Here is a 15,279-nt window from a genome sequence, read left to right as displayed (position 1 = left end):
GCTTTTTCTTTCCCTCTTCCTTTCTCCTCCCTCCCTCTCCCTCCTCCTTTCTCCTTCGTTTCTTCTTCCTCCCCCACCTCTTCCTCCTGAGCCCGCTGTGGGGTAGGGACCGTCTCTATATATCTCCATCTTGTGCTTCCCAAGCGCTTAGTACAGTGCTGTGCACACAGTAAGCGCTCAATAAATACGATTGAATGAATGAACGCGTGGTTCTTCCCTCTCCCGCCCGGAAAGGGCGCGCGCATGCGCGCGCCTGTGACGTCACCCTCCGCGACAACGCGGGGGGGTCCTCCTCCGGCCGCCATCTTCCCCTCCTCCCCGCCCGGCGGGGGGCGTGCGCGTGCGCTGACGTCACCCCCCCGCGACCGCGCGGGGTGGCTCGCGGCGCGCGGAGATGACGTCACATCGGTTGGCTCCGGCTGCGGACCGGATCGCATCGGAGTGGACCGGATCGAACCGGACCGGACCGGCCGGAAGATGAGTCAGCAGGGCGCCGCCCTGCAGGGCTACAACAACGAGCTGGTCAAGTGTGAGGGCCCACACTTTATTATTAATCATTATCATCAATAATAATAATAATAATAATAGAATAATGCCAGCTGGTAAGCGCTTATTAGGTGCCAAGCACTGTTCTAAGCGCTGGGGTCGATACAAGGTGATCAGGTTGTCCCACGGGGGGCTCACAGTCTTCATCCCCATTTTACAGATGAGGTCACTGAGGCCCGGAGAATAATCATCATAATGTTGGTATTTGTTAAGCGCTCACTATGTGCCAAGCGCTGTTCTAAGCGTTGGGGTCGATACAAGGTGATCAGGTTGTCCCACGGGGGGCTCACAGTCTTCATCCCCATTTTACAGATGAGGTCACTGAGGCCCGGAGAATAATCATCATAATGTTGGTATTTGTTAAGCGCTCACTATGTGCCAAGCGCTGCTCTAAGCGCTGGGGTCGATACAAGGTGATCGGGTTGTCCCACGGGGGGCTCACAGTCTTCATCCCCATTTTACAGATGAGGTCACTGAGGCCCGGAGAATAATCATCATAATGTTGGTATTTGTTAAGCGCTCACTATGTGCCAAGCGCTGCTCTAAGCGCTGGGGTCGATACAAGGTGATCGGGTTGTCCCACGGGGGGCTCACAGTCTTCATCCCCATTTTACAGATGAGGTCACTGAGGCCCGGAGAATAATCATCATAATGTTGGTATTTGTTAAGCGCTCACTATGTGCCAAGCGCTGCTCTAAGCGCTGGGGTCGATACAAGGTGATCGGGTTGTCCCACGGGGGGCTCACAGTCTTCATCCCCATTTTACAGATGAGGTCACAGAGGCCCGGAGAATAATCATCATAATGTTGGTATTTGTTAAGCGCTTACTATGTGCCAAGCGCTGTTCTAAGCGCTGGGGTCGATACAGGGCGATCAGGTTGGCCCACGGGGGGCTCACAATCTTCATCCCCATTTTCCAGGTGAGGTCACTGAGGCCCAGAGAAGTGTAGTGACTGGCCCAAAGTCACCCAGCTGACAAGTGGCGGAGCGGGGATTTGAACCCATGACCTCTGGCTGACTCCAAAGTCCGGGCTGTTTTCCACTGAGCCACGCTGCTTCTCTTTGTGCCTCTTAAGTGCTAAGTGCTTAGTCCAGTGCTCTGCACACAGTAAGCACCCAATAATAATAACGACGGCATTTGTTAAGCGCTTACTATGTGCCAAGCGCTGCTCTAAGCGCTGGGGTCGATACAGGGTGATCAGGTTGGCCCACGGGGGGCTCACAATCTTCATCCCCATTTTCCAGATGAGGTAACTGAGGCCCAGAGAAGTGAAGTGACTTGCCCAAAGTGACCCAGCTGACCATTGGCAGAGCTGGGATTTGAACCCATGACCTCTGACTCCAAAGCCCGGGCTCTTTCCACTGAGCCACGCTGCTTCTCTATGTGCCTCGTAAGTGCTCCCATAAGTGCTAAGCGCTTAGTCCAGTGCTCTGCACACAGTAAGCGCCCAATAAATACCACTGGATGAATTCATTCATTCACTCAGTCCTATTGATTGAATGCTCATTGCGCGCAGAGAGCACTGTGCTGAGCACTTGGGAAAGTCCAGTTCAGTAATATTCATTCAGTGAGTTCATTCTGTGTGCAGGGCGCTGTACTAAGCGCTTGGGAATGTTGCCAATTTGTACTTCCCAAGCGCTTAGTACAGTGCTCTGCACATAGTAAGCGCTCAATAAATACGATTGATTGATTGATTGATTGGGAATTACAAGTTGGCAACATATAGAGACGGTCCCTACCCACAGTCTAGAAGCAACAGAGACGTTCCCTGCCCACAATGGGCTCACAGTCTACAGAAGGGGGAGACGGGCAGCAATAACAATAATAAGGGCATTTATTAAGCGTTTACTACGTGCAAAGCACTGTTCTAAGCGCTGGGGAAGTTAAAAGGTGATCAGGTTGTCCCACGGGGGGCTCACGGTCCTAATCCCCATTTTACAGATGAGGTCACCGAGGCCCAGAGAAGTGACTCGCCCAAGGTGACCCAGCTGACAAGTGGATTTGAACCCATGACCTCGGACTCCAAAGCCCGGGCTCTTTCCACTGAGCCACGCTGCTCCTCACAAAGAAATACAATTACCAAGATGGACACCAGTGAAGCAGTGAGAAGCAGCACGACCCCAGTGGGAGAAGCAGGGCGGCCTAGTGGCCCAAACCAGGCCTGAGAGTCCCAAGGTTGTGGGTTCTAATCCTGAGCCCGCCACTCGTTGGGCAAGCCGCTTCACTTCTCTGGGCCTCAGTTCCCTCATCTGGAAAATGGGGTGAAGACTGTGAGCCCCACAGGGGGACAGGGCCCGCGTCCAACCTAGCTTGTATGGAGAAGCAGCATGGCTCAGTGGAAAGAGCCCGGGCTTTGGAGTCAGAGGTCATGGGTTCAAATCCCTGCTCCGCCAATTGTCAGCTGGGTGACCTTGGGCAAGTCACTTAGCTTCTCTGTGCCTCAGTTGCCTCAACTGTAAAATGGGGATTAAGACCGTGAGCCCCACGTGGGACAATCTGATTACCTCGTAACCTCCCCAGCGCTTAGAACAGTGCTTTGCACATAGTTAACAAATGCCATCATTATTATAATTATTATTTATTTGGAGTCAGAGGTCATGGGTTCAAATCCTAGCTCCCCTCCCCTCCCTTCCCCCACAGCACCTGTATATATGTATATGTTTGTACATATTTTTTTTACTCTATTTATTTAATTTATTTCTACATATCTATCCTATTTTATTTTGTTAGTATGTTTGGTTTTGTTCTCTGTCTCCCCCTTTTAGACTGTGAGCCCACTGTTGGGTAGGGACCGTCTCTATGTGTTGCCAATTTGTACTTCCCAAGCGCTCAGTACAGTGCTCTGCACATAGTAAGCGCTCAATAAATACGATTGATGATGATGATGGCTCCGCCAATTGTCAGCTGTGTGACTTTGGGCGAGTCACTTCACTTCTCCGGGCCTCAGTTCCCTCATCTGGAAAATGGGGGTGAAGCCTGTGAGCCCCCCGTGGGACAACCTGATTGACTCCAGCGCTTAGAAAAGTGCTTTGCATATAGTAAGCGCTTAGTAAATGCCATCATTATTATTATTCTCTATCCCAGCGCTTAGTACAGTGCTTGGCACATAGTAAGCACTTAACAAATGCCATCATTATTATTATTACTAAATACAGCAGGGCTGGACGGGGGGGGAAGAGCGAGGCGGCGACGCAGAATGGAGGGGGAGAAGAGGGTGCAATCAGGGAAGGCTTCTTGAGCCCACTGTTGGGTAGGGACCGTCTCTATATGTTGCCAACCTGTACTTCCCAAGCGCTTAGTACAGTGCTCTGCACACAGTAAGTGCTCAATAAATACGATTGATTAAATACGATTGCATGAATGAATGAATGAATGAATGGAGGAGATGGGCCTCCAGTAAGGCTTTGAAGCGGGGGAGAGTGGTTCATTCATTCAGTCGTACTTATTAAGCGCTTACTGTGTGCAGAGCACTGGACTGAGCGCTCGGGAAGTAGAAATCGGGGGATTTGAGGAGGGAGGGCGTCCCAGGCCAGGGGTCAACGGCGGGACGGGCGGGCTCACCGTCCCCTTGCCCTCTCCCCCCATCGCCGTCCCCTTCCCCTTCCGGGTGGAGCCGGCCAAATCGGGTTGGACCCAGCCCCCCGTCCCCCCCGTGGGGCTCACGGTCTCGCTCCCCATTTTCCAGATGAGATCACAGAGGCCCGGAGAAGCGGAGCGAGCCGCCCAAGGCCGCACAGCGGATTAGAACCCGTGGCTTTCGGGACCGCCAGGCCCGCTAATGTTCCCCGAAGGCTCTGCCTCTCCCCGGCCCCTCTCCCCCCGCCCGCGGTCTCCCCGGGCCCCGTGGCCACGGTTTCCCGCCCCGGTGGGCTCCCCGCAGGCATCGAGGAGCTGTGCGTCAAGCGGGAGGAGCTGAGCCGGCAGATCCAGAAGGAGGAGGAGGAGAAGCGGAGGCTGCAGGGCGAGGTCCGGCTGCTGACCGATAAGCTGGCGCGGGTCAACGAGAGCCTGGCCACCAAGATGGCCTCCCGCAACGAGTTCGACCGGACCATCGCCGAGACCGAGGCCGCTTACCTCAAGGTCCGTGAGCCGCGGAGGCCGGGGGCGCCGAGTCCCTTCGCTTCTCTGGGCCTCCGTTCCCTCCTCTGGAAAACGGGGGTGAAGACCGTGAGCCCCACTTGGGGGGTGGGGGGGGGGGACAACCTGATGACCCCAGACGCCTATATAGTAAGCGCTTAACACACGTACCGTCGTCATAAGCGACGAGGGGCCGAGGGTGAAGGGAGGACACCCATCCCGGGGCGAAACGGTCCTCTAGACTGTAAGCCCGTTGTGGGCGGGGAGTGGGCAGTACAGCGCTCGATCAACACGATCGATGGATGGGATTGGATGGATTTAGACTGTGAGCCCGCTGTTGGGTAGGGACCGTCTCTAGATGTTGCCAATTTGGACTTCCCAAGCGCTTCGTACAGTGCTCTGCACATAGTAAACGCTCAATAAATACGATTGATGATGATGATTGGAGAGGGAGAGGTGAGGGGGCGGTTGGGGAAGGCCTCTGGGAGGAGATGGCATTTTTTTTTTACTAAGTTGGGGAGGGGGCGGGCAGAGGAGCGTGGATTGAGTGGCCTCCCCGCCCGCCTCAGATCCTGGAGAGTTCACAGACCCTGCTGCACGTCCTGAAGAGAGAAGCGGGAAACCTGACCAAAGGCACCGACACCAAGCCCAGCTGAACCCCGGGGCCGGCGGGGCGGGGAGGGCCCCGTTCCCCGGACCCGTTGGCTTAATAAAGTGTGTTCGGCACCGCGGCTCTTCCCTTCTGTGGCCCCCTCGGGCAGGCCGGGGACCCCCGCCCCCGGAGACCCCCTCGCGGGGGGCGGCGGGGGGCCCCGGCTCCGGCCCCGGACCGGGGAAGGGACAACAGAGCGACACTCCCCCCCGGCCCGGGGTCCCCGACCTCATCCCGCTTCCCCCATCCTCCCCCAGGCACTGGTTTTCCGGGTCCCCCCCCGGACCCCCCCCTCCGCCTTTCGGGGTGGCCGGGAGTCGGGAGCCGCAACTTCCCGGCTCGCGGCCCTCGTCCCGGACCCGAAACCCTACCTGCCCGTTTTTACGTTGGAATAAAAACCTGTGAAAAAGTCTGCCCGCGTGCTTCCTTCCTTTCTGTCTCCCAGGCTCGGAGGAGGGGGGGGGGGACGTCGAGTCATTTCCCCAGGACCCCCAGAGCCGCCCGGGTCCCCGCCCTGGCTAACGATAATTCATAATTATGCCATTCGCAGAGCGCTTATTATGTGCGAGACGCCGTACTAAGCGCTGGGGTGGATACAAGAGAAGCGGCGTGGCTCAGTGGAAAGAGCCCGGGCTTTGGAGGCAGAGGTCATGGGTTCAAATCCCAGCTCCGCCACTTGTCAGCTGGGTGACTCTGGGCAAGTCACTTTACTTCTCAGAGCCTCATCTGGAAAATGGGGATGATGACTGTAAGCCCCACGTGGGACAACCCGATCGCCTTGTATCCCCCCCAGCGCTTAGAACAGTGCCTTGCACATAGTAAGCGCTTAACAAATACCATCATTATTATTATAAGTCACTTCACTTCTCTGGGCCTCAGTTCCCTCATCTGTAAAATGGGGGTGATGACTGTGAGCCCCACGCGGGACAACCCAATCGCCTTGTATCCCCCCCAGCGCTTAGAACAGTGCCTTGCACATAGTAAGCGCTTAATAAATACCATCATTAGTATTATAAGTCACTTCACTTCTCTGGGCCTCAGTTCCCTCATCTGGAAAATGGGGATGATGACTGTGAGCCCCACCAACCTGATCACCTTGTATCCCCCCCAGCACTTAGAACAGTGCCTTGCACATAGTAAGCGCTTAACAAATGCCATCATTATTAAGTCAGTTCACTTCTCTGGGCCTCAGTTCCCTCATCTGGAAAATGGGGATGAAGACTGCGAGCCCCATGCGGGACAGGGACTGTGTCCAGCCCTATTACCTTGCAGCTACTCCGGTGCTTAGTACGGCGTCTGGCACTTAGTAAGCGCTTAACCAAAACCACGGTGGTTATTATTTGGGGAAGGGGGTTGGGAGCGAGACGGAGAATCCGGTGCCGGAATACGTCTTGTGCTATTTATTGGGTCCCGTCGACAGACGGTGAAAAGAGCATTGTGAAAAGAATTACAAAAATCAACAGTGCTGGTCAAAGCCCCAGAAGCATCACCGATCCGCGGGCCCTCCCCGCATCCCAGCCCCCTTTTCTCTTTCCCAATCATTCCCGGATCCAGAGCCAGATCCCCGGAGCGGGTCCTGGCGGTGAGGCGGAGACCGGCGGCCCCCTCAGAGCTCGGGGGACCCCGCCTGGGGCTGGGGGGGGGTCGGGAACGTCCGTCCCCAGAGAGGGCCATTTGACACAGAAGCCGGGATCGGGGGTCCCCGTCCGTGGCCCCGGGAAGTGGGAATGGGGCGAGGGTACTCCCTCCCGGGCTGGCAACTCCACGGTAGGGGAAGGGAGAGGGCAGGGCCCCCCGACCCCGGCCAAACACAGCGGGACTTCCCGCCTGGACCGCCGGGAGGAGGCCGGAGGCGGCGGGGACGCGGCCTCCTCCCGTCTCGGCCTCCGGACGGGTCTCGCTCCGGCCCCCCGGGGGCCCGCGGTCAGCCCGGACTCTGGGAATGAAGGCACGGCAGGCTTGGAGCCGGAGAGGAAACTCGGCCGGCTCCCTCCGACGGGAGCCGTTTCGGGCGGACGTCTGGGTGACCGCGATGGACGTGGGGAAAGGCCCGTCTGGGATGACTGGGCCCGCCCAAAGGCACCGTCCTGGCGGCCCGAGCAGTGGGCCCAACGTCTAGACCAACGAGCAGCGGCCCACCTCTTCCTCCTCGCCCGAATGGCGACGGTCGGGCCCTGAGGAGGGCTGGAGGGGCTGTGCGGGGTGGGCGTCTTGCCCGCCCGCCGCGGTTCCCCTCCCTCTCCTCCTCCCGGAGATCAGAAGTAGAGGGCCGGCTCGCTGCGGAAGTCCGAGAGGTCATTTGTGCTGGCTGGGGTGAGCTGGGAATAGGAGACAGGAGGAAGTGAAGGACACAGAGAGAGAGGGAGGGAGGGAAGGAGGAGGAGGAGGAGAGGGAGAGAGGAAGAGAGAGAGAGGGAAGGAGAGGAAGAGGGGAAAGGAAAGATAGAGAGGGAGCGGCAGAGGAAGAGTGAGGGAGGAGATGAAGAGGGGAAAGGGAGGAAGGGAAAGGGAGGAAGAGGGAGGGAGAGGGAAGGAGAGGAAGAGAGGGGTAAGGGAGGGAGGGAAGGAGGGGGAGAGAAAGATGTAGGGAAGGAGGGAAAGGGAGAGAGGGAGAGGAAGAGGGAGGGAAGGAGAGGAAGAGGGGAAAGGGAGGGAGAGAAAGAGATGGAGGGAGGGAGGGAAAGGGAGAGGAAGAGAGAGAGGGAAGGAGAGGAAGAGAGGGGAAAGGAAGGGAGGGAGAGGGAGAAAGAGAGGAGGGATGGATGGAGGGAAGGAGAGGAAGAGAGGGAGAGAGGAAGAGAGAGGGAGAGAAGGAGAGAGAGGGAGGGAGGGAGGGGGAGAGAGAGAGAGAGAGAGAGAGAGAGAGAGAAGGAGAGGAAGAGAGGGGAAAGGGAGGGAGGGAGAGAAAGGGAGGAAAGGAGAGGGAGAGAGGGAGAGGGAGAGAGGGAGAGGAAGACGGAGAAGGAAAGAGATGGATGGAGGGGGGAGGGAAAGGAAGAGGAAGAGAGAGGGAAGGAGAGGAAGAGGGGGGAAAGGAAGGGAGGGAGAGGGAAAGAGATGGAGGGAGGGAGGAAGGGAGGGATGGAGGGGAGGGAGGGAGAGAGAGAGAGAGAGAGAGAGAGAGAGAGAGAGAGAGAAGGAGAGGAAGAGAGGGGAAAGGGAGGGAGGGAGAGAAAGGGAGGAAAGGAAAGGGAGAGGGAGAGAGGGAGAGGGAGAGAGGGAGAGGAAGACGGAGAAGGAAAGAGATGGATGGAGGGGGGAGGGAAAGGAAGAGGAAGAGAGAGGGAAGGAGAGGAAGAGGGGGGAAAGGAAGGGAGGGAGAGGGAAAGAGATGGAGGGAGGGAGGAAGGGAGGGAAAGGGAGAGGAAAAGAGGGAAGGAGAGGAAGAGGGGAAAGGAAGGGAGGGAGAGGGAGAAGAGAGGAGGGATGGAGGGAGGGAGGGAGGGAGAGAAAAGGGTGGAGGGGTGGAAGAAGAGAAAAAGTCAGTCGTGCCTCTCTCTGTATCCCACTTGGGCCTGAGGGGATGACCATACGAAAGTCTGTTGTCCCGGGGCCAGACTTGGCCGGGCTTCCGGGTCGGCTCGGGGCTCCCCCGACCAACCCCTCTAGTAGCCTCGGCCGCAGGCCTCCCCAGGACACGTGTGGCACCGGCAGGCAGCCCAGTGGCTACAGCCCGGGGCCTGGAAGGCAGAAGGACCTCAATTGTAATCCCGGCCCTGCCGCCTGTCTGCTGTGTAACCTTGGCCAAGTCGCTTCACTACTCTGGGCCTCAACCCCTCATCTGGAAAATGGGGATGAAGACTGGGAGCCCCACGGGGGACAACCTGATCAACCTGTATCTCCCCCCGTGCTTGGCACGTAGCAAGAGCTTAACGAGTACCGGAATTATTACCCGGGGCTTCTCCGCCAACCCCTCCGGGAGCGTTGGGAGGAGAGCAGGCCAGGATGGGCGGAATGGGATGGGAATTCTTACCATCACTTCCTTCTCGGGGAGCTCTGCTGAGGATTCCTCCCTCGTCTCCGCGAGACTCTCTTCGAACGTCCGCAATTGCCACTTGTCAAACTTCCCTGAGTGCTTTGGGGTGTAACTGGACAAACCTGGGGAGAAGCAGAATCTGCGTCGCCCCAACTGGCTCCCTTCATTCATCCCCCCACCCCAGCCCCATACCACTTATATCCGTATCTAATAATAATAATGATGGCATTTGTTAAGCGCTTACTACGTGCAAAACACCGTTCTAAGCGCTGGGGGGGATACAAGGTGATCAGGTTGGCCCACGGGGGACTCACAGTCTTCATCCCCATTTTACAGATGAGGTAACAGGCTCAGAGAAGTGAAGTGACTTGCCCAAGATCACACAGCAGGCATGTGGGGGAGCCGGGATTAGAACCCACAACCTCTCGCTCCCAAGCCCAGGCTCTTTCCACCTATATCTGTCATTTTATTTCCTTTTATCCAGGTCTGTCTCCCCCAGGCTTCAGCCTGTAAACTCGTCGTGCCTGTTTATTGTTCTCTTGTCCTCTCCCAAGCGCTTAGTACAGTGCTCTGCACATGGCAAGCGCTCAGTAACTACCACCGACCAACGGTTCTAATCCCTGCTCCATCCCTTGGCTGCTGTGTGACCTTGGACAAGTCACTTGACTTCCCAGGGCCTCGGTCACCTCATCTGGAAAATGGGGATGAAGACTGTGAGCCCCCCGTGGGACAACCTCATCACCTTGTAACCTCCCCGGCGCCAAGAACAGTGCTTTGCATGGCTCAGTGGAAAGAGCCCGGGCTTTGGAGTCAGAGGTCATGGGTTCAAATCCCGGCTCTGCCACTTGTCAGCTGTGTGACTCTGGGCAAGTCACTTCACTTCTCTGGGCCTCAGTTCCCTCATCTGTAAAATGGGGATGAAGACTGTAAGCCCCCCGTGGGACAACCTGATCACCTTGTAACCTCCCTAGTGCCTAAATCAGTGCTTTGCACATAGTAAGTGCTTAATAAATGCTATTATTATTATTATTATCTGGAAAATGGGGATTAAGACTGTGAGCCCCCCGTGGAACAACCTGATGACCTTGTATCTCCCCCAGTGCTTAGAACAGTGCTTGGCACATAGTAAGTGCTTAACAAATACCATCATTATTATTATTATGACTGTGAGCCCACTGTTGGGTAGGGACTGTCTCTGTATGTTGCCAACTTGTACTTCCCAAGCGCTTAGTACAGTGCTCTGCACACAGTAAGCGCTCAATAAATATGATTGATTGATTGATTGATTGATTGATTAACAAATAGCATTTAAAAAGAAAGAGCAAGTTGCAGCACAAACACCAGAGGGCAGTGTGACACCAGAATAATAATAATAATAATAATAATAATAATGATGGCATTTATTAAGCGCTTACTATGTGCAAAGCACTGTTCTAAGCACTGGGGAGGTTACAAGCTGATCAGGTTGTCCCACGAGGGGCTCACAGTCTTCATCCCCATTTTGCAGATGAGGTCACTGAGGCCCAGAGAAGTGAAGTGACTCGCCCAAAGTCACACACCTGACAGTTGGCGGAGCCGGGATTTGAACCCGTGACCTCTGACTCCAAAGCCCGGGCTCTTTCCACGGAGCCACGCTGCTAATGGTATTTACTGAGCGCTTACTGAGTGCAGAGTAATAATAATAATCATCATCATCATCATCATCATCAATCATCAATCATATTTATTGAGCGCTTACTGTGTGCAGAGCACTGTACTAAGCGCTTGGGAGTCCAAGTTGGCAACATATAGAGACAGTCCCTACCCGACAGTGGGCTCACAGTCTAAAAATAAATAAATAGAGTAATAAATATGTACAAACACATATACATAGATACAGGTGCTGTGGGGAAGGGAAGGAGGTAAGATGGGGAGGATGGAGAGGGGGACGAGGGGGAGAGGAAGGAAGGGGCTCAATCGTATGTATTGAGCGCTGTACTAAGCGCTTGGAAAGTACAGTTTTATATGGTCCCCGCCCACAAGGGGTGTCCAGTCTATCAATCAATCAATCAATCGTATTTATTGAGCACTTACTGTGTGCAGAGCACTGTACTAAGCGCTTGGGAAGTCCAAGTCGGCAACACATAGAGACAGTCCCTACCCAACAGCGGGCTCACAGTCTAGAAGGGGGAGACAGACAACAAAACCAAACATACTAACAAAATAAAATAAGTAGAATAGATATGTAGAAGATAAATAAATAAATTAATTAATATGTACAAACAAATATACATATACATCATCCATGATGATGATGGTATTTGGTAAGCGCTTACTATGTGCCAACCACTGTTCCAAGCGCCTGGGGGAGATACAAGGCCATCAGGTTGTCCCACTGTGAGCCCCACAAGGGACAACCTGCTTACCCTGTATTTACCCTAGCGCTTAAAACGGTGCTTGGCACATAGTCAACGCTTAATCAATCAATCAATCGTATTTACTGAGCGCTTACTGTGTGCAGAGCACTGTACTAAGCGCTTGGGAAGTACAAGTTGGCAACATAACTGCTTAACAAATCCATAATTATCATTATCCCATGTGCGGCTCACTGTCGTCACCCCCATTTTCCAGATGAGGTAACTGAGGCAAAGAGAAGCGAAGCGACTTGCCCAAAGGCACAGAGCACACTAGAGGAGTCTAGTGGGTGGGAAGGCGGGAGACCCACCTGGGGGGGGAAAAATGGTGGCCAGTCCCCAGTGGCCCCCGGGGGCCCCTCCATTTTTACCTGAGTTTAATTCGGGGGGGTGGCAAGCGCCGCCGCCGTCCAAGACAGAGCTGTTTGCAAAAGTCGCCCGAGGGAGGATCAGGGTAAATCTCTTCTCCTCCTCTTCCTCCTCCTCCTCGTCCTCTTCGTCCTCGTCGTCTTCCTCGTCGGAGCCGGAGGCCTCCCCCCCGTTGGCATCCCGGCCCAGCGAGTTCTCGGAGGGGTACTCGAACGTGGTCTGCAGGCTCTTCTCGTTGAAAGAAATCTTCATCTGGAAACCAGGGAGGGGTGGGCACGGTCATCATCATCATCATCAATCGTATTTATTGAGCGCTTACTGTGTGCAGAGCACTGGACTAAGCGCTTGGGAAGTACAAATTGGCAACACATAGAGACGGTCCCTACCCAACATCATCATCATCATCATCAATCGTATTTATTGAGCGCTTACTGTGTGCAGAGCACTGGACTAAGCGCTTGGGAAGTACAAATTGGCAACACATAGGGACGGTCCCTACCCAACAGTGGGCTCCCAGTCTAGAAGGGGGAGACAGAGAACAAAACCAAACATACCAACAAAATAAAATAAATAGGATAGATACGTACAAGTAAAATAAATAAATAAATAAATAGAGTAATAAATATGTGTCAGAAATCGGGGGGCCAGCTTGGAGGGTACCAAGTACTGCATGTACTGAGCGCTTACAGTGTGCGGAGCACTGTACTGAGGGCTCGGGGATAGGCAGCACAACAATAAACAGACACGTTCCCCGCCCACGGTCTAGGGGGGAGATGGACACGAATAGAAAGAAATAAATGACAGGTGTGGACGTCAGCGGTGTGGGGCCGGGGGGGTGGTGGTGAAGAAAGGGAGCCAGTCATCATCATCATCAATCGTATTTATTGAGCGCTTACTATGTGCAGAGCACTGTACTAAGCGCTTGGGAAGTACAAATTGGCAACATATAGAGACAGTCCCTACCCAACATTGGGCCCACAGACTAAAAGGGGGAGACAGAGAACAAAACCAAACATACTCACAAAATAAAATGAATAGAATAGATATGTACAAATAAAATAAATGAATAGAGTAATAAATATGTACCAACATATAGACATAGATGCAGGTGCTGTGGGGAAGGGAAGGAGGTAAGATGGGGGGGGTGGAGAGGGGGACGAGGGGGAGAGGAAGGAAGGGGCTCAGGCTGGGAAGGCCTCCTGGAGGAGGGGAGCTCTCAGCAGGGCCTTGAAGGGAGGAAGAGAGCTAGCCTCGAAAGAGTCGGGGTGAGAGAAGCAGTGTGGCTCAGTGGAAAGAGCCCGGGCTTTGGAGTCCGAGGTCACGGGTTCAAATCCCGGCTCCGCCAACTGTCAGCTGGGTGACTCTGGGCAAGTCACTTCGCTTCTCTGGGCCTCAGTTAATAATGGCATTTATTAAGCGCTTACTATGTGCAAAGCACTGGTCTAAGCACTGGGGAGGTTACAAGGTGATCAGGTTGTCCCCCTGGGGGCTCACAGTCTTAATCCCCATTTTACAGATGAGGTCACTGAGGCCCAGAGAAGTTAAGTGACATGCCAAAGTCACACAGCTGACAAGTGGTGGAGCCGGCATTTGAACCCATGACCTCTGACTCCAAAGCCCGGGCTCTTTCCACTGAGCCACAGTTCCCTCATCTGTAAAATGGGGATTGACTGTGAGCCCCCTGTGGGACAACCTGATCACCCTGTAACCTCCCCGGCGCTTAGAGCAGTGCTTTGCACATAGTAAGCGCTTAATAAATGTCATTATTATTATTATTATGTGGAAGGGAGTGGGAGAAGAGCCATGAAGCAGAGAAGCAGAGAAGAGAAGCAGCGTGTCTCAGTGGAAAGAGCCCGGGCTTTGGAGTCAGAGGGCATGGGTTCAAATCCCGGCTCCGCCAACTGTCAGCTGGGTGGCTTTGGGCAAGTCACTTAACTTCTCTGGGCCTCAGTTACCTCATCTGTAAAATGGGGATTGACTGTGAGCCCCCAGGGGGACAACCTGATCACCTTGTAGCCTCCCCAGCGCTTGGAACAGTGCTTTGCACATAGTAAGCGCTTAATAAAGAGCCTTCCCCGGGCCAGCCTGTCTCCCTCCTCCCTTGGGATGGTGCCCGGCCTCCCTCCCTCCCTCCCGACCCAAAGATGCAGGCGCAGGCTCGCCGGGCAAACTTGGGAACGTCTGGGTCGGGGTCCATTCATTCATTCATTCCATCGTATTTACTGAGCGCTTCCTATGTGCAGAGCACTGGACTAAGCGCTTGGGAAGACCAAGTTGGCAACATCTAGAGACGGTCCCTACCCAACAGCGGGCTCACAGTCTAGAAGGGGGAGACAGACAACAGGGCAGAACAGATTAACAAAATAAAATCAATAGAATAGTAAATAGGTACAATAGAGTAACAAATCTGTATAAATATATACAAGTGCTGTGGGGAAGGGAAGGAGGGGGGGATGGGGAGGAGGAGAGGAAAAAGGGGGCTCAGTCTGGGACGGCCTCCGATCTAGAAGGGGGAGACAGATAACAATTCATTCATTCAATCTGTTCTACTTTTCCCAAGAATTTGGCATTCTGGAGACACTCAGCATCTTTAAAAGCAAGGCCATCCTTGCTCTATCTCGTATTTTTGATCAAGTCTAAGTTCAAGGCCCTACTGAGAGCTCACCTCCTCCAGGAGGCCTTCCCAGACTGAGCCCTTTCCTTCCTCTCCCCCTCCTCCCCCACTCCATCTTACCTCCTTCCCTTCCCCCCAGCACCTGGATATACGTATATATGTTTGTACATATTTATTACTCTATTTATTCTACTTGTACCTATGTATTCTATTTATTTTATTTTGTTAGTATGTTCGGTTTTGTTCTCTCTCTCCCCCTTTTAGACTGTGAGCCCACTGTTGGGTAGGGACTGTCTCTATGTTTTGCCAATTTGTACTTCCCAAGCGCTTAGTCCAGTGCTCTGCACATAGTAAGCGCTCAATAAATACGATTGATGATGATGATGATATGTTGCCAACCTGTACTTCCCAAGCGCTTAGTACAGTGCTCTGCACACAGTAAGCGCTCAATAAATACGATTGATTGACTGATAGAAGCAATGGTTTCCTCTGATTTAGCACCTCACCATCACCGAACCACTCAACGCTGTAATGCAACCTTAAAACCCAAGGACCGTTAAGTGTATAAAACGGTTCTTTGAAATTTCCCACCCCTCCACACAGGAAGTTTGGATTAATTCATCTAATGATCCAGCTTTTTGAGGAGATCAT

The 15,279-nt window shown here is 54.0% G+C and overlaps 2 protein-coding genes across 2 annotated transcripts in view; one reads left to right on the top strand and one right to left on the bottom strand.

Annotated features, from left to right (window-relative positions):
* Nucleotides 1-419: 419 nt before the first annotated feature.
* On the top strand, nucleotides 420-5,687 carry SSNA1 (SS nuclear autoantigen 1). The gene is made up of 3 exons (XM_038767965.1): nucleotides 420-529; nucleotides 4,428-4,627; nucleotides 5,194-5,687. Exons 1-3 carry the CDS (start codon nucleotides 478-480, stop codon nucleotides 5,278-5,280), a joined length of 339 nt encoding a protein of 112 aa, XP_038623893.1. The 5' UTR covers nucleotides 420-477; the 3' UTR covers nucleotides 5,281-5,687.
* A 966-nt stretch (nucleotides 5,688-6,653) lies between these two features.
* TPRN (taperin) overlaps nucleotides 6,654-15,279 on the bottom strand; it is a 28,197-nt gene continuing 19,571 nt past the window's right edge. Inside the window, exons 4-6 of the mRNA XM_038767728.1 lie at nucleotides 12,017-12,266; nucleotides 9,250-9,374; nucleotides 6,654-7,594 (exon numbers count right to left, since the gene is read on the bottom strand). Of these exons, the coding sequence (XP_038623656.1) occupies nucleotides 7,532-7,594; nucleotides 9,250-9,374; nucleotides 12,017-12,266 (438 nt within the window). The 3' untranslated portion in view covers nucleotides 6,654-7,531. The remainder of the gene's footprint in view (nucleotides 7,595-9,249; nucleotides 9,375-12,016; nucleotides 12,267-15,279) is intronic.

This window comes from Tachyglossus aculeatus, chromosome 27 (assembly GCF_015852505.1).
Source record: "Tachyglossus aculeatus isolate mTacAcu1 chromosome 27, mTacAcu1.pri, whole genome shotgun sequence".
Classification (NCBI taxonomy): Eukaryota; Metazoa; Chordata; class Mammalia; order Monotremata; family Tachyglossidae; genus Tachyglossus; species Tachyglossus aculeatus.
The sequence above is the reverse complement of the archived record's forward strand: the minus strand, read 5'-3'. Positions and strand labels throughout refer to the sequence as shown.

Coding starts and splice junctions, on each gene's coding strand:
- SSNA1 (XM_038767965.1), top strand. CDS start 478: ATGAGTCAGCAGGGCGCCGCCCTGCAGGGCTACAACAACGAGCTGGTC. Junction 530..4,427: donor CAACAACGAGCTGGTCAAGT/GTGAGGGCCCAC, acceptor GGCTCCCCGCAG/GCATCGAGGAGCTGTGCGTC. Junction 4,628..5,193: donor CCGAGGCCGCTTACCTCAAG/GTCCGTGAGCCG, acceptor CGCCCGCCTCAG/ATCCTGGAGAGTTCACAGAC.